Raw genomic sequence first — 26,249 nt, 5'->3', positions numbered from 1 at the left:
TTCTGTATTAGAATGGAGAAGCACGTTTCTTACTGTAGAATAAAAAGATACTTGTTTGAAGAAGCTTATATTTTAAGAGACCAAAATTTATTCTGATGTTTGAGGACATAGACATTGTTATAGAAAGTAGGTCAACTTTTCAGTACTTTATCAAAGCACCTGCCGTTCCCATTTCATTGCAAGTGAAGTAAATCTCATTGAATAAAGTAGCTGGTGTATATTCAGTCCACTTTTAAAATAGAGGAGTCTATTTTAAAAGGGAAATTGATGCCAATCTGATTTCTTTCCTGCTTCTTTGTTAGAATGGGGGAAATCTGGAACCTTTCTGCTGTTCTCTCTACTGCTGGCTTTGTAAACTAGGACACAGTTGGGCACTTGAGTGTCCACCCTGCGGAGGGTCAGCCAAAGGAGTAGGTGTGGCTCTATAGGATCCCCAAATCATAGGTAGACCTAAGGATCACAGAAAAGATGTAGAGAACCTGGTATGGCACATGCCTGTAATCTCAGTATTTGGGAAGCTAGCAGGAAGAGCCGGAGTTTGAGGCCAGTCTGTGCTACATAGTAGATCTTGCCAAAAAATATAGATAAATAGGACTGGTTAGACAGCTCAGTGGGTAAGGTGCTGGCTGCCAGACTTGATGACTTCTGCATGTGTGCCTCATGGCATAGGTTCCCACACACATACACGCGTATACAAAGTGAATGTAAAATAATAAAAATGAGCTAGTTATGGTGGTGCATGCTAGTAATATCAACACTTGAGAAGTGGAGGGTCAGAAATTAAGTTATCCTTGGATAAGTAGTGACTTTGAAGTTAGCCTGAGGAACGTGAGACCCATTCTCAAAAAGAACAAAAATACAACCAACTAAACAAAAGCTATTAAAATAAAAACAAAATGTAGTTGATTTATTTTTCTGAAGTTTAACTGCTTGTATTCCTTGAACATGTGAAACATCTTTACTCAGAAGAAGGCAGGTATGGTGGTATACCTGCACACCTGGCACTTGAGGCTAACGCAAGAGGATAGGAGATGGGAACGAGTTGGGCTAGATATCTAGACTCTTTCCCAAAAGCAAACCAGAAAAGACCAAAATAAAATAGGAAAAACAAACAAACAAACAAACAAAAAACCAAAAATGAAAAACCTAGGGCTAAGGAGGTAGGTCAGTAGTAGAGCATTTATCTGGCATAAATAAACCCCTGGGTTTGATCACTAGCACACACAAAAATCATGCCATGCTCTAGTGTATAATAATAAACCAAGAACACTTAGTAAATAATGAGTCTATAAGTACATATGTTACAATAGGTAATTCTGTTGAAAAAAGCATAGTACATAGGATGGAGGCTAAATGGTACCAAGGGGAGAAAATTTGTGTGTGTGTGTGTGTGTGTGTGTGTGTGTGTGTGTGTGTGTGTGTGTTGCTGCCTGCCGTCTGTTCGTCTGTCCGTCCGTTCCTTCCTTCCATCCATCCATCCATCCACCCATCTACCCATCCATCCATCTACCCATCCATCCATCTATCTCTCTGTCTGCCTGTCTATCCATGCATCTACCCATCTACCTATCTATCTGAGACAGGGTTTCACGAAGCCCAGGCTAGCCCATGAACTCCTGATCCTTTTGCCTCCACTTCTCAAATGCTGAGTGTTATATTTTACAAGAGTGATCAGGGAGGACATATATGTAAGGTATATTTGGAAGAGAACAAAGTAAGTGGTCATATAGATGAGAGGAATAGAAAGGGCACAGGCCCTAGGCTGATTGTTACCCTGGTCAGGAGAGATGGTGGGGGTTGGGTATCAACAGAGACCTGTTCCGCCTGGTGTGTACTGAAGGAGAGTACTGGTAGGATCCTGTTTAGCACTGTAAAGTACAAAGAAAAATTATCTGTAGATCCTAGAGAGACAACAGCTGTGACTAGTGTTTTGTGTGTTCCTACTAACTTGAGGCAGCAGCGGTCCCAGCCTCTTTCTCCCAATGTAGACCCCAAAAGAGAGTGATTTTCATAATAGCAGGTTTTGTATAGGTTGATGATCCTTGTCTTGGAGAACCATAATACTAGTGCAGTTAGTTAGAATAAGTTTATATGTGTTTGTAAAGATCAAATTTTTTCTTATCTACAAAGTTGTCTAGGAAAAGGAGAAATTGCAGCACAGATTTGGTACAGTTTCCTTTTGTCTACATTTGTTGGTTTTGTTTAGGTGCATTAGACCTCACTTACATACTGCTGCTTCTTATGCTCGTTTGACTAAAAGTTTCTGCTTTCTTTGAGACAAGATCTTTCTACATAGCCCTGGAACTCACTGTGTAGACCAAGCTGGACTGAACCTAACAAATCTGCCTGCCTCTGCTGGAATTAAAGGTGTGCTACCATGTCTGCTTAGAAGTTCCTCCTTCCTTCTTTTAATGTTGGGACTTGATGGTTTCTGAAACCCCTCTCCTAAGACTGAGGATCAAGACACTTTATAAGCTACCATATCCATATTTCTATCTTGCATATCCGAGTTGATCATCCTTGTTAAGTAACTGTAGGACTCTATCTTCCCTTTCCAGATATGTAAGTTTCATTTATTAGGGATTATTAAAGCACATTCTGAACTACTTTGGTGATTTTGATGGAGCTGAAGAAGAATAACCAAATATTTGGTGATTTCGTGTTTTTTGGCAACTCATTTAGGAAAGTCAGATAATACCTGATCACCAGAGACCCTATGTCTTGAATCACCCATACTTATTTTCCCTTTCAAGATTTCTGAATTAGCAAGTCTGTCATTCAGTTAAAGACACCTCTCCCCCTCCCCTGATCTCTCTGTGTATGTGGATGCTCAGGCTTACAGCATAGTCCAGGTTAGTTTTGAACTTGAAGCAGTTTTCCTACTTGAGCCTCCCCAGGCTGGAATTACCTTGTACAAGCTACTACACTCAGCTTTCCCTTTCTTTTTGTTAGAGGCTTTGGTCCTGGTACTTGACCTGGTTACTCCTTATCCTCTATTTATAATTATCTGATTGTCATTCTGTTACTTAATACCATCTTAGAGGGTTGACTAAGGACCCCGCCCGACCCCACCTCAATTCCCTTTTCCTAACTATCATTTTACATGGGAAGTACTCCAGTTAATCAAATTTCTGCAAGGTTTTCAGGTTGCTTTACGTAACTGGTTGATGCTTATTTTTCCAGCATGTGTAGATGGTGAAGATGTTTGTAATTGTCATGACTGTATCATGTAATGCTGTTAATTTTTTTTTTAAACTAAGTCTTCACTCACATGTTTTCCTTAGAAATACTTTTCTCCAAAGCTCTTTAAGGATGTTTTGCTACTCATTTGATCTCAAACCAGAAGTTAAAGTGACTTGCTTGGAAAAATGTCAGCAATAGTGCTTGATGTCTGAATTTCTGGTTATTCCTCATCTATTATCAAGTAGGCTAGAAATATCTAGGGGTCATGAAAGAAGATTTAGGACCTGGCCTCTTTTGCAGTAGAATATGGAACTAGTCTTTGAGAATCTGGCGTAGACCTTCGTTCCTTGCAGGAAATGCAAACATTTAAAATGTTGTTCCGTCTGCAGTGTTAATAGGCATGCACTCCAGTGAGCAGTTAAGGAGCCCATAGACGGTGGGGCTGGTAAGCAAAGTAGTTCTTCCTTCTAGGTTATGAGTTTAAAAAAATAGGATTTAAAGCTGAGCTTGGTGACATATGTCTAATCCCAGCAGTCAGGAAGTTGAGGCAGGAAGATCACTGTAAATTTGAGACCAGCAAACAGCAAACTGGGCTATTTAGTGAGATTTTGCCTAAAACAACAACAAACCGAAAAAGGCTTTAACTGTATGCCGTTCCAGCCATCCTATACTTAATTAAGTTCATGCTTTCCCAGAGTATCTAATCCAGACTGAGTAATGGTCGGAGCTGTATAGTGGGCAGTAAAACAGGCCCAAATGTGTTTTCTAACTATTGCCACTTTTGTCAGAGGATTATTGTGGTTACATTGTCAGGAACAGGCCCCATGATTTCCTACAGGCTGTGAGAATCACTATGTAATCTTTTGAAAATATCAATTCTCAAATGATTGTGATCCTTCAGGGTTGAAGTCTTTAATTGGAATGAGTAGGCTACTAACTGGCATTATGTGGTAGTATACATGGGGTGGGGGCTGGTTAATTTGAATTTATCTGCTTTAGTGTTATCCAATATTGTTTTGGGATTACATGTTAATGCTGATTTGAAGGTTATGCCAATATGTAGCATGGTGTGGAGAATTCAAGTTGCCTGTTAAGGGAAACTTAGACCACGGCTCCATTTCCCCCTTGCAATTTTGAAATTGTGGAACAAATTCAAGAGAGGATGTTAGCATTGAAACCCCAGCTGTACAATTTGTTTAAAATTCACAGGAAGGGCTAATTTACTTCCTGTCTGAAAGGGAAACGCTGGCTTCCTTAACTTCCTTCTTGGCCAACTCTGGACAACTTGGAATATGGGTGGGGGAGGAGCTGTTCTTGTAAGTCTTTTTTTTTTTCTTCTTCTTCAGTGTTGCAGATTGATTTAGCACCTCATACTTGCTAGGCAAGTGTTCCATTCTTAGCTACATTCAGTCTGTGTAATTTATCTCACCTGGTTACCAAAGCCTTAGGAAATAGTTACCATCACGTTTATGTGTAGTTGTGTGTTCCCTTTGCCTCTGTGCTTTTCTGTGTGTGGTGGGGAGGGGGAAAGCCTGTACTAAGGTTGTTTTGCAGTCCAGGAAACCTTCCCATCCCTCAGACATTATTTTACATTCAGCCTTATTATGTGTACTCCCCCTGTATTCTCTGAGATTTGAAAATAGACCTGGGAGTTGTTGGGAAACTGGAACTCATTTGACACTGAAAGGTAGACTGTACGAGGACTTAATTGGACAGAGGGAATGGATGACAAGAGTTTCTTATTTTTAAATTGAGCCAAGCAAGCATTCCAAGTGGAGCCAGTTGGCACTCTTCCTGCTATTTTAGTCCAGGCTTCTCCATCCTACTGACCGGTCAGTTGTATTAACTGTTTGATGTGAGTTTGAACTATGCTCTGAGGAGGAGGGGGAGGGAAAGTAGTGGAAACAGCTGGTGCCTTCATCAAACCCCCTCGATGATTCTTCTTAAAGATTGTTCTGGAGTAGGGAGTGCCCAGGAGTTGGAACTGGGTAGTGGAGTGGCACTGGCTTCTGGGGCACTCTTAACACTCTGTGGGATGTTGGCTATTTGGAATGCAGCCTAACTTTATGAGACACATTCTTTTCTCCCCTCCCTCTGCCTTCCCAATGCTAGGATGGCTTTTTTTTTTTTTCCCCTGAGATGAAGACTCATTATGTAGTCCATGCTAACTTTGAACTTTCGGCATTCATCCTGCCTCCATCTCCCAAGTGTTGGGATTACAGATATGAGCCTCCACTCCCAACCTCCCTCTCATTCTTTGGCTTTGGAGCATGATGCAGGAAGCTAGATAGCAAAGCAGATTCATCCTTCACCTGAAGTCCTGGGCCTTCCAGGAATGTTCTCTTTAACTATCCCTTTGGTTGAGTTTTCCAGATATGTTTGAAAGAGCCAGAGATACAGTTAGACTCAGGATCTCTAGTGAAGTTAGGTTAAATTGTAGTCGACTGTACTAGTCTTCTTAACCCTGGCTCACACTCCAGGGTGGGGCTTGGGGATTTAGCTCAGTGGTAGAGTGCTTGCCTAGCAAGCGCAAGGCCCTGGGTTCGGTCCTCAGCTCTGGAAAAAAAAAAAACAAAACAAAAAAAACCACCACACTCCAGGGTGATAAAAATTCTGAGTCAGCACTCCTTTCCTATCTCACCTGTTCAGTTTGATGCAGACCTCCCAGACATCTTTTCAGAGTATCAGGAGTTCTATCTTTGGGGGATGTCTTTTACAACTAGTTTTTTGTTGTTTTATTTCAGAAAACTTCCTTAGATGCTTTTTTAAAAAAATTCATTTTGCATGTCCATCTCATAGTATACAATCCACTCTTATTTATTTGGTTTGGGCCTGAGCAAGGAAACATTAAGAATAATGACATTTGTAACTACATTTTCAAAATTCTTGAGAAAAAGAGAATTAAATTTGGGGCTAGGTAAAATATCGGAAACTTTTGTTTGATTGTGTGCTTCAGTGACATGATTTGTAATGGCTTTGTCCTGCTGCTCTGAAACAGTGTTGCTAAATATTGGTTTCTGTCAACCTAGAATAGCTGGCTTTTGTATATATTCTTACCCTACCTCCATCTGCTTGTGCCAGGTCCTCCAAGTTGTGCTGCTTTCAACTTAGCTGCACAGATCAAGGTTTAGCCAAAGATTCAGGATTTAGCTGATAGTGTTTCTCCAGCAGGTTGATGGCGGGGGTGGGATGGGGGTGGGATGGGGGTGGGATGGGGGTGGGATGGGGGTGGGATGGGGGTGGGATGGGGGTGGTGGCGGTGGCTAGGAGGAGGAAGGAGAGAAAAGATGAGAAAGGATGGCATTTTACTAGGTCTTGGCTTGGACTGTTGCTCTGCTCAGAACTCTGCTGAGCTTGGCTATTTATGCACAGTGAGTGGAACCTTGGGCAAAGGGTGTTATTTCTTTGGACCTCAGGAATCTCTGATTGATGGAGCTTGACCTCTGTCTAAAGTTTTGCTTCTGGAGGATAGGGCTAACTTCCAGTGGGCTGTGTATAGTTTAGCCCATTCTCGGAGCCAGCCAGTGTTTTCTTTCTGACTAGGCTCTAGGAAAAGCTGAGGTTGCTGTCTCAACCTCTTTGCTGCCTGCTCTGCAGCAGTTCCTAGTGGCCTTCCTCATGTTCTCTTGGGAAGTCAGGAACTTTGCCCTCAGAACTTGATAACTGCCTTTCTGTAGGGTGGAGTCTGCTGCCTTTGTTTGTTCTCTGTGGGGCTGGCTTTAGGAATTAACTCCACATGTAGGGAAGTTTGAAAGTTTTAAAAGCAATGGAAATGGGTGATAGAGAATGTGACAGAGGACACAGTCTCCTGTTGGTGATCAGCTTGTCATTGGTGGTGCTTTCTTGGGGATGTGCCACTTGGGGATGTGCTGACTGGAATGGCAGCTTTAGCTTTAAAAATCCCCATTTCAGTGTCTCCAAAGTAAGAAACCTTGCCAAGTACAATTTAAAAAATCCTTCACGCCCCCTAGACTCTTACTTAGGTCTTTGCACATAGTATCTTTCTGCTGATTCTTAAGGCCTGAGCTTTGTCCTATGTAGTGTTGGCTTGAAGCTGAGAGGAGGGTTGTTTTCCTGAACATGATAAGGAACTGAGCAGGGCAAAGTAGGAGCTCTAGCTGGTGATTGGTAGACAGGATGCCCTGGAATGTGGTTGGCCTGCAGCCCAGAATCCAGCACTTTGTATTTGTTTGTTTCTGGGAGACTGTGGTCTGGTGCTACTGTGACAGGAAGTGAGAAAGCTGGGAGTGGGGGAACAGAGAGGGGTGATGTCTTTGTGGTTCTCCTGTGAAATCTCTTTGTCCCTGGAGAGCAGCTCTGCTACAGAGCCCTACTGAGAAGAGAGCAGCCTTTGTGTGTCTAATGGGTCTCAGAGCATCTAGCTACTCTGAGGGATTAGAGGGTATGAGATCTGACTGTGGCCTTTTACATCTTAGCACTTGAGTTATATAAATGGCCTTGATCTCTTAGCATTGAGGAACTTACTGAGTTTTGTGTGTACTTATTTATGGATCTTTAGGATTTAATTAAGAATGGAATTCTAGAAGGACATAGATGTTAGATAATGTTGATGCACTATGTATGTTGCAGAAACCTTGTTGGGTCTGAAAGGGACAAAGAAACTGGTAATGCTGGAACCCTTCTGTTTGGTACCTTGCCCATTTGATTTCAGCATCCCCTCATTGTAGACGTCCAATGTTTACCCATAACTGGGGATGGTTGGTAGTTTCCTGGGATTGAAGTAGTACCTGCGACACTTTGTCCTCCTCCTGCTGCCCCCCTTTCTTCCTCGTTTTGTTTTCCCTGCTCTTTATTACAGCTGTGAAACAGGCATCTTTTCTCATTTTGTTGATTGGGTGGCTGAGTCCTCAACTTCTTGCTAAGCTGGCTAGCCCCTGAGCACACACACAGATCCGCCTTTGATTGCCCAGGAGGACAGCTGCCCTAGAGGCAGATTGCTAACATACCGCTAGAACAATCCCTCCCCTCTGTTCTGATGCCGGCCAACACAATCTTCCCTGCTTCTAGTTCCTTCTCTTTCCCACTCTAGCTCTGATCTTTGCTTTTGACTTAGTGAGATGTCACATCAAAAATGAGAATATTTTGGTGAGATTTTATTTTTCTTGAGGAGAGGTAAGGTGACAGTGTGACGAGGCTTGCCAATGCAAAAGTAGGTGATTGGTACAAAGTAATCTGTTGTGTCCACTGCCTTTCTTCTCTGGGTCCTTGTTCCTTATAAAAAGGAACTTAGTTTGATGCTGAGCGGTGGCAAAAGCCTTTAATCCCAGCACTTGGGAGGCAGAGGTAGGTAGATCTCTGTGAGTTTGAGGCCAGCCTGGTTTACAAAGTGAGTTCTAGGACAGTCAGAGCTATACAGAGAGACTATGTCTTGAAAAACAAAAAAAAAAAAAAAAAAGAAGAAACTAAGTCTGAAGTAAAATATAAGCCACTTGTCCCCAGAATTGAGAAATGTTTTGCCTTTTAAAGTGAAGGTAAGACCCAAAGGTCTCTCTTGGTGGGTTCACTCCCCCTTGCCCATGTCCACTTCCCACCCTCTTTCCTCAAGCGTGTGTGTGTGTGTGTGTGTGTGTGTGTGTGTGTGTGTGTGTGTGTGTGTGTGTGTGTAGCTAGGGGCTCACTATATAGCCCAGACTAGTCTTGAAATTCGCTTGCTTTAGCCTACCCAGTGTTTGGATTACAGATGTGTATGTACTATCATATCCTCCTTAAACAACAACAACAACAACAACAACAACAACAACAAATCCCTTGTTTTAGCTTCTGTGGACTTAGAATGACTCATAACCACTGGAAGCATAGAAAGCTCATATTCTTTTTTCTGTATCAGGGAGAAGTAATATGGATATGAGTAGGATGTTTCTACTACTTATTAGCAATGCTACTTCTGATAAGTAGTTTATTCATCCATAAAAAAAGGCTATTAGTGTGCATACCAACTGTGAGGCAAAGAATCACTTGAGCCCACTTGGAGTTTCAAAGAACCTGGGCATGCTTCCTCTCATTGCTTTCTGCATAGATTCACTGCTTGTTGTCCAGAAAGACAAGTGTTCCCTAAATGTGGCAGACAGGTTGTCTATTGTCTTGTCCTTTTTAGGGCTTTGAGGAAGTAGGGACTTTGTAAATATGACTCAGTTATGTGCTTCTACCTTTTCCAAGTTATTTCCAAATGGTGAGCAAAAGAGATGGGGAAATGCTGTAGATGGGAAGTAAAAGGGTTGGTGAGAAGCTGCCTCTTTAAAACAAAGAATGTGAGCTCAAACAGTTGGGTGACCTTTCCTAAACCCAGAGGTTAAGCTTTTCTCTGGATATTTTTTTGATTTTTTGCCTGGGGTATAAGGTGTCACAGTTAATTTTAGCATTTCCCTTTTAATGAGAGTTAAACAATATCATCGAATTCTGCTTGGTTTTTTTCATTTCCCATTGTAGACTGCCTTCCCTTTTTTCTCCCTCCTTTTTCAGGAAAGAGAAAGGCATTTGGCCTCTCCCCTTCCTCTAGTCAGACACCTCCCCCACACCTCCCTTTTATCTTTGTTTCCTTATCGGCTTCTCCCCAAGCCCTGCTTTTTCCTTATAAGGCTAGGCAAGGTCCCTCTGCTAGAGTTGCAGGGGGATCTAGGTGAGTAGCTGTCTCAATGTCTCTTGAGAGAACAGTGTTTGCCCCAGTGAAGGGCCTTGGAGAGAGGCACCTGGCTAATGGGGGAGGAGAGGAGAGGGAGGTGGCCTGGTCTGAGAGATCAGAAGGACTTGTTAGACCAGTCCTGTGTATGTGTCATACAACTCCAAAGAGAAGCAGGTTTTGTTTCTTTCCATGCTCTTTCAGTCCTGAGCTCCTCCATAGGAGAGTCACACCTTTCCTCTGCTTCAAAGCCAGCCCAGTTTTAGCCACTGTCAATGTGCTAGGGCTTGGAGTTTGGTTCCTAGGGTACTTAGGAAGGGAAAAAAAGAACAGGAATAATGTTTTATATAGTTTCTGAACTGAGGAGGCCACGATGGTAGAAAACATCTTTTTTTCTTCCTTTTGAGATGTCTTTCAGTAAGTATATGGTTTCCTCAAACTCCTAGGCTCTGATGATTGTCCTGCTTGGGCACCAGTTTGTCTTGTGGCACTGGAGATGGAACCCAGAACTTCCTGCATCCTAGGCACCTTTGTACTTTTGAGCTGTATTCCCCAGTTGCTATATACTTTTTTTAAACTATAAATTTACAGTAGGGACTGAAAATCTATCATGTATGGTGGCCAAAGTCTGCATTTTTAGCATTCTGGAAGCTGAGAGTTTGAAGACAGTTTGGACTATATAGAGTTGCAGGCCAGCCTGGACTGCAGAGTAGAGACCCTGTCTCAAACAAGCAAATTGGAAAAGAAAGCAAACGTTAAATGCTGAAATGGATGTAATGCACACCTGTAATCTCATCAGTAGGAAGCCGAGGAAAGGAGGAATGCTGAATTCTAGGCTAGCTTGGCCTATATTGCTAAGCCTGGTCTATTTCTCTAAGCTAAGTTCATCGCTCAGCTTGGCCACATGCTGCCTAGCAGAGTCAGGCCAGGATAGCCAAGCTTTGTTGCCTTGGCCATCCTATGGCCTATGTATTTGTGCCCTTCAGATGCCCTTGACCCAGAAACCTTTGTAGCTCTGGTTACCCTAAGCCTGGCTATATCCTCTCAGGTCCAAGAACCCTCTAGTACAGCACAGGTCCATTGCTACAGAACACAGCCTCTGCCATGCCAGCCAGGGGAAAGTGGAATCAAACTCCTGGTGTTTTGCTTTATTTCTTTTTAGGGTACAGGATCACACAGTGTAACCGAGGCTGTCATGGAGTTCATATAGCCCACTAGCCTCACTCAGCAACTCCCAAGGATCCCCCTGTCTTAGCCTCCCTGATACTTGGATTGCACGTGTGAGCTACCACAGAGGCACAAGAAAAACTTTTTATGTGTTATTTTTTTCTTTCTTTTTATTTTGTTTTTTATTTTTGTCTTTTCCAGAGAAGGCTTCTCTATGTATCCCTGGATGTCCTGGAACCAGCTCTGTAGACCATTCTGGCCTTGAACTCAGAGGTTTGCCTACCTCTGCCTCCAGAGTGTAGGACCCCACTGCCTGGCTCTTTTTATTTTACTTCTGTGTATATATATATGTAAGTGCACATGTGTGCAGGTGCCCTAGGAAGCCAGGAGAAGGTGCCAGATCCCTTGGAGCTAGAGTTGTAAGCTTCTTGACTAGGGTGCCAGGAACCGAACTTGGTCCTGTGGAAGAACAGCAAGCATTCCTAACTACTGTGCCATCTCTCCAGCCCCATGTGGAGAGTAATTTAAGTTAGGAAAATAATTTGTTAGGAAAAAAAGCTTTTATGTGTTTAAATTCTTTTCCTTTGGCACCTCAGTCAGATGTATTACTTTCCCCAGAGGGCCCATTAATTCCCAAGTGAGCCTTAAGGTGGATACAGTAAGACACTATTGGTCAGCCTTTTCATTAAGTGGAGCCTCAGAGAAAGGCAAAAATTTCTAGAGTGTAAAATTTGTGACTCAGTAGTTCTCAGTTGAGATGAAATTATGAAGTGAGCAGAGTCCCCTTTAGATTATTTTTTATTATTAATATTATTATTGTCATACTATGTTGCCTGGGCTGAACCAGAACTGCCTTAAGCAACAGGCACACACTGTATGTGCTCTTCTGTCTTTGGATCTTTTCTTTGGTTTGTGTATTACACAGGACTAAACCTAGGATCTTATGACCCTAGGCAAGCACTGTATTACTGAGTTAATATCCTCAGCCCTTGAATTTTAATTTTTTTTATTTTGAGAGGTGGTTTTCCTGACCTTGAACTCCTTTATGTAGCCCAGGTATGCCTTAAATTGTGATCCCTATGTCTCACTCAGTTCAAGTATCTAGAATTACAGGCATAGACCTTCCAGGGACTTGGGGTAATATGGATATGAATCTTAACAGAGAAGTGAGAAATACTGTAATTAGTCTGACTGAATTTCAGAAGGTGGAAATTCTTATAAGTGTTGGGTTGGGGGCTGGAACTTTGGACTCTGGTACAAGCATTCTTACTAATATGGAGTCTTAGAAAAACTTTTCACAGAATATGTTTCTTTGAGATTAGAAGAGAATGGTAATTTTCTCTCTGTGTGTGGGCTTGAATAGGAACGATGAATTGTGAGTTTTGGATGCATCCTTTCTGGCTGAAAGCTCTGTCATATGGTGCTCAAGTGTTACAGGTGCTTGCTCTGTGTTACTGATTGGTGTGCTTTAAAAAATCATTTTAGCCGGGCGGTGGTGGCGCACGCCTTTAATCACAGCACTAGGGAGGCAGAGCCAGGCGGATCTCTGTGAGTTCGAGGCCAGCCTGGGCTACCAAGTGAGTTCCAGGAAAGGCGCAAAGCTACACAGAGAAACCCTGTCTCAAAAAAACCAAAAAAAAAAAAAAAAAAAAAAAAAAAAAAAAAAATCATTTTATAGCCCCAGAAGACACAGAAATGGAGTTTGCTTTGAGGGAGAACATACATTTCTGGCATTGGTTTTGATTTATAATGTACTAACAGGAAGAAAGGAGACTTTGGGACTGGTTACAGAAGATTGTAATCCCTTCCCTAGAGCCTGAAGATCGAAGCTTGGAGAGCTCTTCAACTCAGGGAAAATTGGGGTTTCTTCCAGAGTTCACACCCAGGTGTGGCCATGTATGGATGTATCTTCCTGAACTTCATGGAAGTGCATGTGTGTGTGGGGTGTGTGGGTGGCTGTGGGTGTTGGGGGGTGTGATAGTCTTTGTCATTAAATGAAGCTCTGGAAGGTAATGGAAATTGAAACTTAAACAGGGTTATTACTTCTCCCAGGTTTCGTGTGTGTGTGTGTGTGTGTGTGTGTGTGTGTGTGTGTGTGTGTGTTGGCAGAACTTTTGAAGTCAGGAATTTCATTTAATCTTTGCTATTAAGAAAGTAAAGAATTCCAGTAGAGTGATGGGAGCAAGGAAGGCATGTGGTTTCTCACACTGAAATACTAGTTCCCTGTGTTCAAACTGTGGTAATGTCTATAGTTACATTGCCAGTGGTTTCCCAGATGTTCAGACTTTCTCTAAGCACTTCACATGGATTGTTTCATTTAGTTCTCATAACTACCCTTATGTGTTTTTATTTTTCCATCTTACAGAGAAGAAAACTGAGGTTTAGTGGCAAAGTGGCACTTTGCCCAGTATCATGTAAATGTTGGAATCTGGGACTTGATGCAGTCGAGATCTAAAAGTCCATGTTCTTTGATGATGATGACGATGATGATGATAATGATGATTGGTGCTAGCAATTCTCCTGCCTCAGCCTCCTAGTGCTGAGGTTATAGATGTGAGTCACTATGCCCAAATTATATTCCTATAAAAGTGTTTTTAATTACACTTATTGATTTGTGTGTGTTTATGTCTGGGAACATGAGTGCTGTAACTCCTTTGAGGAGGTCAAAGGACAACTTGTAGGAGCAGGTTTCTCTTTCTGCCATGTGGTCCCAGGAATCCAACTCAGATCATCAAGCTTGGTGCACAACAGTCTTAGTCCAGGAACCATCTCACCAACCCCCAAAGAGATTTCTCTAGCCAGTTTACAGTAGAACAAATCATTCCAGGGACTGTGCTGTTGGTGACTGGTTTTATTTATTGCTCTGCTATTTGGTTGGCACTGTCAAATTCTTTGGTCCTTCGGGACATTTGATTTTTAATTTACCTTGAAGTTCTGACAAAAGAGACTGACATTTTATCATTGCCATTGCTTGAATGAGTAAGCTGTAGACCTGGAAGGTCTTTCTAGTATGGGTGGGTTCCATCCAGTAAAAACCTATGGCTTGTTAAAAGTAAGCACAGCTATTCTCATAAAACATAATCTTAGGAGAATAACAAGGTAAATACCCCCTGCCATGATCCTTTTTTAGTGAAAGTGTCTCTTTGACAATATTAATTGGTGAATCTGGAAAGACTTTAAGAACTTTTCTTTCTTTTTCTTTGTTTTTTTGAGACAGGGTTTCTCAAAACTTACTTTGTGGACCAGGCTGACCTTGAACTCACAGAGATCCTTCTGCCTCTGCTTCCCAAGTGCTAGGATTAAAGGCGTGTGCTGCCACTGCCTGGCTTGAGGGCTTTTCTTGGCCAGCCGAGTCAGTGGGTGGTTTGCAGACTGTTCTTTTTATGGTGTGTGGCAGGAAGAGGAGTCATCAAGTTAGGAGCCTTTCTGCTGTTTCACGTCATAGCTGCAGCTTCCTTCTCAAGTATGCTTCCCTTTTCTTTTTCCTTCCCTCTTTTCTGAAAAGAAAGGTCTTAAAATATAAGTCAGAGGGCCTTGGGTAACCATTCATTCATTCATTTATTTTTTTGAGGAAGGGTCTTGTTGGGTAGCCCCAGACTGGGTTTGAACCTGTGGTTCTTTTGTTGAACCTCATAAGTGTTGGGAGTACAAGCATTTGCCAGTGTGCCCTGCGTGGTCTTGTATTTGGACAGCATGGCATAGAAGAAAATGTAAGCTTTAAAAATATTCTAGACCGAGGTTTAAATTCTAAATTTGCTATGAACTCTAGGAACTTGGTTAATTTTTTCACCTATGAGTCTGTTTTCACATTTGCAGTAAAACTTAACTTCCTTATGGTTTCTGTGATTGCCAGGGCAATAAATGTAAGCCATCCAGTCATTGGTAGTTTTTTTCATGTTCTCTTCATCTGAGGTAACAAACTTGTAAGGCTCTGAAAAAGAATTAAGAATGAATGTAATAGATTTGTACTGCTACAGGGACCGACAGGTACAAGAAAAACACCCTCTGTCCCAGAAACACTGGATTAGTTGAGACCTCCTACTATACAGAGCTGGAGTAGAGAAACCAGCTCATCTACTCTATAGAATCCAATTGTATTCTTGATCTAGTTCATTTCATCTACTACTTCACAAAATAGTTTGGAGCTGAGACATTTCCATGAAGTAATGTAATTGGAAGATTGAAACTAACTCTTGAAACAACTTAATACCTCATCTTGTAGAACACACTATCTCACCCAGTCTTCACAGCAGCTCTGACTTAGAATGGGCTGGTGCTGTTGACAGCACACAGGAGAATAACCATCACCTAAGTTATGACTGGGACCAGTCTTGTGAGTTGTGTCCTGTCTCACACAGCCACCACTTCTCTCTCTCTCTCTCTCTCTCTCTCTCTCTCTCTCTCTCTCTCTCTCTCTCTCTCTCTCTCTCTCGGTTTTTTTGAGACAGGGTTTCTCTGTGTAGTTTTGGTGCCTGTCCTGAATTTCACTCTGTAGACCAGGCTGGCCTCGAACGCACAGAGATCCGCCTGGTCTCTTTTAAACAGGAAATCTACCCATGTATAAAAAGACCTAGGAATGTGACCTCTTTTTCTACTTAATTGTACTTTCCTCTCAGTTATTTGGTCAGGGTTAAAGCCAGGATGCTGGAGAAGTTGGTGTTTCTCCAGACCCTGATTTGTGACCTAGATCCCTCAGTGCTTTCCCTAACTTTCCTTCTAACTCCCTGTATTGAATTAAAGTTGTGGGGGCAAAAAGTGACCATTTATGGCATGGTGACAATGTCTCTCTGCGGCAGGGAGTGTTGTTTCTGTGTGCCCCGTAGTAGTGGTCGCCTGGGCTTTTATTAGCAAGAAGATTACAGGGTGGAGACTGCCACAGTGGTAACTGCAGTGCAGTAACTGGAAGAGTCTCTCTTGAGCTGGGTTCTCTTGATGTGGAAGGGTCATAGGTCACTGTACATGGTAGACGAGGACAAGTCTTTAAAATGAATACGGATGAAACGGGAGCAATTAAAGCAAAGCATGGTGATACATTCTTATACTCCAGTACTTGGGAAGTAGAGACAGGAAGATCAGGAATTCAAGGTCAGCTTCAGCTTTATAGTGAGTTTGAGGCCAGCCTGGGAGACTGTCACAAACAAAAAACAAAAGCAAAAAAAAAAAAAAAGTACTTACCAAAGAAAGACCTTTGAGTGGCCTGTTGGAATGTGGGGTAGGAGTATGAGAAAGTGGCATTGGGCTTTGGGCTGAATGAAAACAGTAGTTGATAAGTGATTGTGGGAGCCCAGGGCTGGGTAGGAGGGATTTAGGGCAGTTCGGCATGTTCTCTATTTAGTGGCTGAATTAATTCAGTTTCCTGGGCACCTGTTTATCAGTTTCCTCTGGGTACTCTTGCTTGCTGAATGCTGGATACATTTTAAGGCAAACAGGCCCAAGCTTTTGTGTTTGGTGGGGCTCTGGGGAGCGTGGGAAAGAGCCTAAGCAGAAGGCCCAGCCTAGGCTAGTCTCCACATGTTTTCTCTACCATGACTATTGCATTGGTTTCTCAATGTCTTTGTGGGCATGCTGGGACTGGGCTTTGAGGTTTCTGCCTTAAGGGTGGGAAGGAGGGGGAAGGGCATTCCAACAACAAATTTCACCCCCAAATTGGTTGCCTGGAACAGAGGCTATGTGGGGGTTTTCCTACATTATAACCTGGTCTGGTTCTGCATGGAATTAAAAGTATAGTCATTCTAGGTGACAGAACAATTTGTGCTTTAATTAATCCTACATCCAAGGCCCGGACATCTGAACACAGCAAAATCTAAAGGATATTTGTTACATTAAGCAATTCCAAATTGTGTCTTAAATAACTCCCTGTCATTCCCAATACTTCCCCTTTTGTATTTATGCATTGGGTATAGTTTATTTTCTTCCCATTCTCATTTTCCCTCCTCATTTCTGCAGCTCTCTCCTTCCTTTTTGCTGCTTGCTAAGGTGGCTGGGATGCTTCCATGATTTATGTGAGTCTAGACTGGGCTGTTCTCTGTGCTAAACCAATCAATTACGACCCTTCTCTTAACAGGTGTGTATGGAATATATGTTTGTTAAGCATTATAAATTATTTTAGTTGCCTTCTTTTCCTTAGGGGATTGGTGAGAGGATAGGGAGGGTATATGGGAGGAAAAAAATTCCTTCTAGTTTGCTGTTCAGCAATATACATTCTATTTATTGTTATTATTATAATTTTTTTTGAGACAGGGTCTCTTTCTATGTAGTCCTGGCTGTCCAGAAACTCGATACATAGACCAGGTTGACTTCAAACTCATAGACATCCATCTGCTTGTGCCTCCCAGGTGATGGGATTAAAGCCATGAGCTATCATACCTGGTCATAAAAACTATTTGAGACAAGATTTTGCTAAGTTGCCCAAGCTGGCCACAAACTTCTATAGCCTAGTCAGGTCTTGAGGTTGTGATCTTCTGCCTTCTGAAAAGGCAGGACTAGAGGATGCACCACAGACAGGACTAGAGGATGCACCACAGACAGGACTAGAGGATGCACCGCAGGCAGGACTAGAGGATGCACCGCAGGCAGGACTAGAGGATGCACCACAGACAGGACTAGAGGATGCACCACAGGCAGGACTAGAGGATGCACCGCAGACAGGACTAGAGGATGCACCGCAGGCAGGACTAGAGGATGCACCGCAGACAGGACTAGAGGATGCACCACAGGCAGGACTAGAGGATGCACCACAGACAGGACTAGAGGATGCACCACAGGCAGGACTAGAGGATGCACCGCAGGCAGGACTAGAGGATGCACCGCAGGCAGGACTAGAGGATGCACCGCAGGCAGGACTAGAGGATGCACCGCAGGCAGGACTAGAGGATGCACCACAGGCAGGACTAGAGGATGCACCGCAGACAGGACTAGAGGATGCACCACAGGCAGGACTAGAGGATGCACCACAGGCAGGACTAGAGGATGCACCACAGACAGGACTAGAGGATGCACCACAGGCAGGACTAGAGGATGCACCGCAGGCAGGACTAGAGGATGCACCACAGGCAGGACTAGAGGATGCACCGCAGGCAGGACTAGAGGATGCACCGCAGGCAGGACTAGAGGATGCACCACAGACAGGACTAGAGGATGCACCACAGACAGGACTAGAGGATGCACCGCAGGCAGGACTAGAGGATGCACCACAGGCAGGACTAGAGGATGCACCGCAGGCAGGACTAGAGGATGCACCACAGACAGGACTAGAGGATGCACCACAGACAGGACTAGAGGATGCACCGCAGGCAGGACTAGAGGATGCACCGCAGGCAGGACTAGAGGATGCACCACAGGCAGGACTAGAGGATGCACCACAGGCAGGACTAGAGGATGCACCACAGGCAGGACTAGAGGATGCACCACAGGCAGGACTAGAGGATGCACCGCAGGCAGGACTAGAGGATGCACCACAGACAGGACTAGAGGATGCACCACAGGCAGGACTAGAGGATGCACCACAGGCAGGACTAGAGGATGCACCACAGGCAGGACTAGAGGATGCACCACAGGCAGGACTAGAGGATGCACCACAGGCAGGACTAGAGGATGCACCACAGGCAGGACTAGAGGATGCACCACAGGCAGGACTAGAGGATGCACCGCAGGCAGGACTAGAGGATGCACCGCAGGCAGGACTAGAGGATGCACCGCAGGCAGGACTAGAGGATGCACCACAGGCAGGACTAGAGGATGCACCGCAGGCAGGACTAGAGGATGCACCGCAGGCAGGACTAGAGGATGCACCACAGACAGGACTAGAGGATGCACCGCAGGCAGGACTAGAGGATGCACCGCAGGCAGGACTAGAGGATGCACCGCAGGCAGGACTAGAGGATGCACCACAGACAGGACTAGAGGATGCACCGCAGGCAGGACTAGAGGATGCACCACAGGCAGGACTAGAGGCAAAACCTTATACAGTGACTTGTGGTTTTGTCACTGTGTTGTTTCAGTTAATATGTTTTGTGCTTTATAATGTAGTATAGTTTTGGAAGATGGAAAGACCTCTTCATAAATGGTGGAGGCCTTTTGTCTTTCAACTTTGGGAAGTCACCTCCTCCCCCCCAAGTTTCTTCCTTTTTTTTATTTTAGTTTCTGGAGACAGGGTTTCTCTGTAGCCTTGGCTGTCCTGGAATTTGATATGTATGTAGACCAGGCTGTCCTTGAACTCACAGAGATCCTCCTGCTTCTGCCTTCTGAGTTCTGAGTGTGCACCATCACTGCCTGGCATATTTCCATTTCTTAACTGGCATTTTAATTTGGTATGGTTCATCACTCCACTATATTTATAGTGTTCAGGTTTGGGAGAGGTTTAAGTAAAATCTGCTGTCCCATTATCTCGAGGAGCTTGTCCCTGCAGGACAGTAAGTGCTTACCCATACCAGGGAGTTAAGACTTGGATTTAACTGACGCCTGCAAAATTTTCCAGGGAAAACCAATCTAATTTTAATCCCATGCCATAGTCTCCCTGTCCTGCCAACAGTGTGGAGACTTTGGTCAAGCTGCCACCTTTTCTTTCAATAGCTGTTGATAGTAGAGTGTAGAAGAGGATCGTAGGCAAATGATTCTGTTTGAGAAGACATTGGTGATGGGCTCTAAGCTTGGTTGGTGGTGTCTTGCTTTCTGCACTGCAGTAAAACTACAGAGGGCATCTTTGGCACTGGGTATTAATAATTCACCTGTCTTCTCTGACCTGTGATCTTTTCTCTTCTCTCTCTCTCTTACCGCCCCCCTCCCTAGTGTGAAGTGAGGGGGCCTACTCCTTTCTACTTCCTCTGTGGTCCACCTTACTTTTTATCCTGCCCCGCGGCGGCTCCTCCCCTTACCTTCATGGACGACTCAGAGGTGGAGTCGACCGCCAGCATCTTGGCCTCTGTGAAGGAACAAGAGGCCCAGTTTGAGAAGCTGACCCGGGCGCTGGAGGAGGAACGGCGCCATGTCTCGGCGCAACTGGAACGCGTCCGGGTCTCACCACAAGATGCCAACACACTCATGGCCAACGGCACCCTCACCCGTCGGCATCAGGTAACCCTCTCCCCATTAAACTTTCAGGTAGGACTTTGGCATGGTCAAGAGAGGCTCTGGATCCTTAATGAGATGCTACTGGCCCTGGGCTGTCCAGTGTGTGTACTTCATGATGAACCGTTCCAGGGATGTGACAAACACTCAATAAGAGAGAAAGGATTTGTTGCTGATCTGAGTTGGGTAGACTTTAGAAACCCGTGAGACTTCCTGTTTTGCTGGAGTGGGTTTTCTGGGCAGGGATACAATTCTAGTTATGGTGGTGCCGTTTGGAGCTACACTCAAGTCACTTATGTTTTTGTTGAGATATCTTTTTTCTTAGGGTCAAAAATTAGGAAAGAATGCCCACTTAGTGGTTGGGGAAATTGGACAGCTTGAGCTCCTAGCTCCAGTTCAGTCTCATCCAGGGAACAATTTGTTCTCAGAAGGCATTAGAGTATTGGTAAATTGTATATTCCTGTTCCATATTGCTCTTGTGTGTTTTTGTTTGGTGTGTAAATCATGTTTTGGAAGGAGGGGTCATTGTTAATCTTTATTGGTTGGAGTTGAAGAGGGAGTATTATGCTATTATTTAACCCAGGTAACCGCAGGAGCCAGTGATGGTCTCTGGGTTAGCTGACTCTGTGATGGATGAAGGGGTGGTGGTGGTCTTAGAAACGAGAACTATATTGTGTCTCCTATGGTTTATATCTGACTTTACAGTGATGTAATCTGAAGTTTTATCTGTGTGTGTGTGTGTGTGTGTGTGTGTGTGTGTGTGTGTAGGGGGAGAGTGAGTGCGCATGTGTGCATTTAGTAGACTGCCTGTGAAGAGGTCTCTGAGTGGAATTAGAGCAGTGCTTATGCTCAGCTCTTTTAACTGATTGCTATTTATTTATTTATTTATTTAGTAGTGCTAGAGATTGACTCTAGAGTCCTTAACATGCTAGGCATGGACTCTGCCACAGAGCTACATCCTAGACTATTTACTAACGATGAGGAGGTGGGCATGGAACCCAGAGTCTTGTTCATGCTAGGCAGATACTTGGCCACTAAGCAACATTTCCAGACCTTTGAATTTTTTTTGTTTGTTTTTTGTTTGTTTGTTTTTGTTTTTTGTTTTGTTTTGTTTTTTCGAGACAGGGTTTCTCTGTGTAGTTTTGGTGCCTGTCCTGGATCTCACTCTGTAGACCAGGCTAGCCTCGAACTCAAGAGATCCGCCTGGCTCTGCCTCCCGAGTGCTGGGATTAAAGGTGTGCGCCACCCTCCACCCCCGGTCTGACCTTTGCCTTTTTTTTTTTTTTTTTTTTTTATTTTTATTTTTATTTTTTTTTTTGGTTTTTCGAGACAGGGTTTCTCTGTGTAGCTTTGCACCTTTCCTGAAACTTGCTTGGTAGCCCAGGTTGGCCTCGAACTCACAGAGACCCGCCTGGTTCTGCCTCCCAGTGCTGGGATTAAAGGCATGCGCTACCACCGCCCGGCTCGACCTTTGACTTTTTGAAGATAAGATATTGGTTTGTAGCTCAGGTTGACCTCAAATTTATGATTCCCTTGCCTCTGCCTCCTCAGTGCTAGGATTACAATCATTTCCAGCTGCTTGTTTAATTCTTAAACCAGTGGACATAATTGGAATTGGGAATCATCAGGATGTAAAGAGAGACTGTTTGTAATGTTCAGGGCAATTTTACAGGAACTTGAGTAGAGAGTTAGGGATGAGAGAGACTGAACGAAAGTGGGGCTGCTCAGTTTCATAGGTGGTGGGGAATCCCAGGATTTAGTGGTTTCTCTCTTGTTCTTTTATTTTTAACCTCTGCTTAGCAATGAAACCACACCCTGCCTTCTTCCTGAAAGCAATGTTTAACTTCCTCCCCCTGCAGCATTATACTCTATGTAAAGGGGGAATGGGCGGAGGAAGAATCTCCCCAGGTTGTTGGAGCTTACTGTATTTATTGTATTGGGAAAGGAGCAAGAAATGTGCTTTTATGTGTATACTGTCATTAGGTTATGTCTTGGTGCTTAAGGTAGAGCAATTTAAGAACATTTTAGAATGTATTCTGTGGCTGTAACTTGATAAAGATATTAAGATTTTTCTTGAAGGGGCTTGCCGAGTACTTTCGTTCATATTTGGAAATGGAGAATTAACTCTTCTTTCTTTAAAAGGCTTCTTGGAATGGGAGTTTCCCATGGTAGCAGAGCATGAAGATTCCTAGAACAATAAAGAAGGCCTTTTTTGGGAACCATCTCATCATAGCTTTTCCTACTTGCCTTATATACTTAGGGCTTTCCATAAAGGTTGTGTGTAGGGGAGTCTATGCTATTTATTCAGCAAATGTTTTTTTAATGCTTCTCATGTACTCAAGACAGTAGGGATACATCCTTGAAACTACTGACCTCAAACTCTGTGTACTCATGGAACTTCAACGTTCTTACATTCCAGAGACCCAATCTGCCAGAATTTTAGGCCTGATTCCAATGTTGAGGAAAGATTAAGAAGTGTTATGGGTCTTTTGTGAATATTGACAAGGATTTCAGGCCGCAAACACCTTCTTGAAAGGCCCCCTCCACCCCCCTTTTTTTTTTTCTCGTTTGGAAGAAAGTTGTTTGTATTTGAAAGAACAAAGGAAGGCCAGAAAATGAATTGTCTTGTGGGCTATGTTTCAGAACGGCCGGTTTATGGGCGATGCTGACCTTGAGAGACAGAAATTTTCAGATTTGAAACTCAACGGACCCCAGGTAATTGTTTTGACTCAAGGTCTGGATGGCTTCATAGCCTTTTATTTCTCCAGTCTTTATGATCATATTGGTGTGCTGGAGTGCTTATCGTAAATATTCATTAATTCTTTAATTTAGGGACATAAAAAGGTGCCGTTCCAAATTATATGTAGTTTTGTTGATTTAAAAAAAAATTAGCTTTTATCATGGTACTCCTGTCTCCTCATTTGATCCTCATGTACTGCAGTTTTTTTTTTTTTTTGGGCGGGGTGGGGGTAGCCTAATTCTACATAATAGAAAACCTACCTAAAAACTGCCTGGGGAGTATCTGAGGAATAACATAAAACCAGTTGGAAGATAACTCTTGCTGGGCCTGGTGGTGCAAGTCTAATCCCAGTCTCTTGGGAGGTTGAGGCAGAAGGATCAAAAGTTGAAGGCCTGCCTGGGAAATTACTGGAACTTTGTTCCAAAGTAAAGGTAAGAAGAGGGAGGGTTCTGGATTGTTCAGTGCTTAGGTAGAATGCTTGCCTAGCATGCACCAGGTGCAACTTCTGGTACCACCCCCCAAACAAAGTAAAACTCTCTTGATTATTTTTATTATTTTTTTAAATCTTAAAAGGTCTTTATTGGGTAAGCTATTTTGAAGTGTTACCTAGATGTAGATGTAACAGTTAGCATAGTTCATATTCAAAAATGGGAAGTTAAATCTTCTGTTTCTGCTACTAGGATGTCAGCATGGTTTTAGTTACCTCTTTTCATGTCTGGGAAATTATATTTACTGTCCTTTTATACAAGTTATTTATTTATTGAGATAGAGTCTCACTTTGTAGTCCTGGCTGGCTTGGAGTTTGCTATATAAACTAGGCTGGCCTGGAACTCACAAATATGCCTGCCTTTGCCTCTTGAGTGCTAGGATTAAAGATGTGCACTACCATGCCCTGCCTTTTTACAAGTTTAAAAGATGACAACCACTCTTTCTCAAAATCCTGAGGCCAGTGGGGGATGCTGGGCAGACGTCCTGTCTCTAGAGGCACTAACGTTTCTTGTTAGGATGGATTGTTACTACACAGATTTAGTTGTAGCTTCCTGCTTTCTTCTCTCATAGGATCACAACCACCTTCTGTATAGCACTATCCCCAGGATGCAGGAGCCAGGGCAGATTGTGGAAACCTACACAGAGGAGGACCCTGAAGGAGCCATGTCTGTTGTTTCTGTGGAGACCTCAGACGATGGGACTACTAGGCGGACGGAGACCACAGTAAGTTGAAATTTGCATGTCTTAGAGTGATAGGTTGTCTGTGGTCTTTTAGTAGAGAGGTTAACCAGGTAGATGGATGCAGGTCACTGATTGCCAGAAAGAAAATGATCACTGAGCATACAGAAAAGGTAAAAGAAATGCAGGAAAATGTAATGGAAGGGGGAAGAGAACGGAGTATGACAGCTATAATAGCTTCCTCAAGAGGCTGCTACTGACAGGGCAGTTTCTCACTTAGGGGCTTCTGTGGGGTGAAAAAAGATACAGATGACACACATGAGTCATTTCTAAGTAAAGATCTAGAAGGTAAGGGAGTAGTGTGGAATTTAAACTTAGATTCTTTATTTCCTTCAATAATTGCTTTTCTTTTTCTCATTGCTTAACTGAAGGTCAAGAAAGTTGTGAAGACGGTGACAACACGGACAGTACAGCCCATCCCCATGGGACCAGATGGACTGCCTGTGGACGCCTCGTCAGTCTCCAATAACTTCATCCAGACTTTGGGCCGTGATTTCAGGAAGAATGGCAATGGGGGCCCTGGGCCCTATGTGGGCCAGGCAGGCACTGCAACCCTTCCTAGGAACTTCCACTATCCCCCAGATGGATATGGCCGACACTATGAAGATGGTTATCCAGGTGCTAGTGACAACTACGGCAGTCTGTCCCGGGTGACCCGAATTGAGGAGCGGTATAGACCCAGCATGGAAGGTTACCGGGCACCTAGTAGACAAGATGTCTATGGTCCCCAGCCCCAGGTTCGAGTAGGTGGCAGCAGTGTGGATCTGCATCGATTTCATCCAGAGCCTTATGGGCTAGAGGATGACCAGCGTAGCATGGGCTATGATGACCTAGATTATGGCATGATGTCCGATTATGGCACTGCCCGTCGGACAGGAACACCCTCGGACCCTCGCCGACGCCTCAGGTGGGCAGGAATAGGGGAACAAGGGCTCTTTTCCCAGATGGGACAAGGGTAGCATTATCTTCTAAGCTTTTAGGGGTCAGTGACACCCATGGATACTGCTTCCTTTCTCTCTTCTTCATGGAAGGCTCATTGAATGTTGATTGGCTGTCTTTTTCTTTCTTGTTATTAGAGTCATATTTTAGTTATACTAAGTGATTTTTTTTTTTTTTTTTTTATTTGTTTGCTACTGCTTTTTGAGACAGGGTCTCAGTGGCTCAGGCTGTCCACCAGTCTGGCTATGTAGTAGAGGGTGACCTTGAACTCTTGTCTTCTTCCTCCATCTTCCAAGTCGGGATTACAAGTGTGTGTCACCACAATTGGTGAGAAAGTGATTTGTGGCCAGGTGTGATGACTTACGCTTGTAATTCCACTGCTGAGGAGGCTGAGGCAGGATGATTGCAGTTAAGTTCAAGGCTGGTTTGGACTATTGTGTGGACATTTCTAAACCCAAAAAGTGATTAGTGATGGTTACCAGTCTGTGTCCTAAAGAAGAGACTTGGTTGCTATGCCATAATTTCTGCCTAAGATCTGTCTCCCTTTGGGTGATAGTGAAAGGAGCACCACCAAGAGTCTGAGGCCGGGAGGCTGGCCATGTTCACACTCTTGTTTCTGAGAACTTTTAAAGCTACTTTTTTGGTATTAGAACACAATTAAGATTGTGTTTAAGAACTGTCCTTGCACCTGGGTTCAATTCCCAGCACCCACATGGCAGCTCACAACTGTCTGTAAATCCAGTTCCAGGGCATCTGACACCTTCACACCAATGCACACAAAATAAAGTTAAATAAATATTTAAAAAAAAAAAAAACTGTCCTTGCAGTAGTTCCAATCCTGATGTTTATAAACAATCACTTTTGACCTAACAGAAGCCCTGACACTTTGTATTTAGTTAGGGTTTTATGAAGGTAGTGAGTCAGGAATGGTACCTTAATAATACTCCCAAAGGTCACTGAGCATCTCTCTGTTCTGAGGATACTTATTCCTTGGGGTGGTCTTTGGTGGCATGAAGGATTACTGTTTGGATGAGCAGTAGTGGCCTTGGAAGAGTATTTAGAATGTGATTGAAAGGTCCACCCTCCTTCCCACCCACGTTCCGTTTGTTCCTTTCTTCCCTTTATTTTGGTTGTTGAGACCAGATATCACTGTATAGCTCTGGCTAGCCTCTAACACACAGACAGCCCCCTGCCTCTGTCTCTTGAGTGCTGGGATTAAAAGCATATACCAACATAGCTGGCTGGGCAGGCCTTTTCTAAAGGACCCGTTTTAGGCTTGGTGTGCTGTGC

At 43.6% G+C, this 26,249-nt stretch overlaps 1 protein-coding gene across 7 annotated transcripts in view; it reads left to right on the top strand.

The window, feature by feature from the left end:
- The window catches only part of Ctnnd1 (catenin delta 1), a 62,308-nt gene that overhangs the window by 15,227 nt on the left and 20,832 nt on the right, over nucleotides 1-26,249 (top strand). For 3 of the 7 annotated variants that reach the window (XM_059260808.1, XM_059260807.1, XM_059260804.1), the window contains exons 2-6: nucleotides 16,934-17,051; nucleotides 19,775-20,059; nucleotides 22,697-22,768; nucleotides 23,853-24,005; nucleotides 24,392-24,927. In XM_059260808.1, coding sequence (XP_059116791.1) covers nucleotides 19,865-20,059; nucleotides 22,697-22,768; nucleotides 23,853-24,005; nucleotides 24,392-24,927 — 956 coding nt within the window. In that variant the 5' untranslated portion in view covers nucleotides 16,934-17,051; nucleotides 19,775-19,864. Of the gene's footprint in view, nucleotides 1-13,352; nucleotides 13,541-16,933; nucleotides 17,052-19,774; nucleotides 20,060-22,696; nucleotides 22,769-23,852; nucleotides 24,006-24,391; nucleotides 24,928-26,249 lie in introns of all 7 variants that reach the window. The other 4 variants (XM_059260803.1, XM_059260806.1, XM_059260805.1 and 1 more) reach the window with 4 other exon arrangements.

Source organism: Peromyscus eremicus, chromosome 4, assembly GCF_949786415.1.
Source record: "Peromyscus eremicus chromosome 4, PerEre_H2_v1, whole genome shotgun sequence".
Lineage (NCBI taxonomy): Eukaryota > Metazoa > Chordata > Mammalia > Rodentia > Cricetidae > Peromyscus > Peromyscus eremicus.
This window is presented reverse-complemented; position numbering and strand designations above follow the sequence as displayed.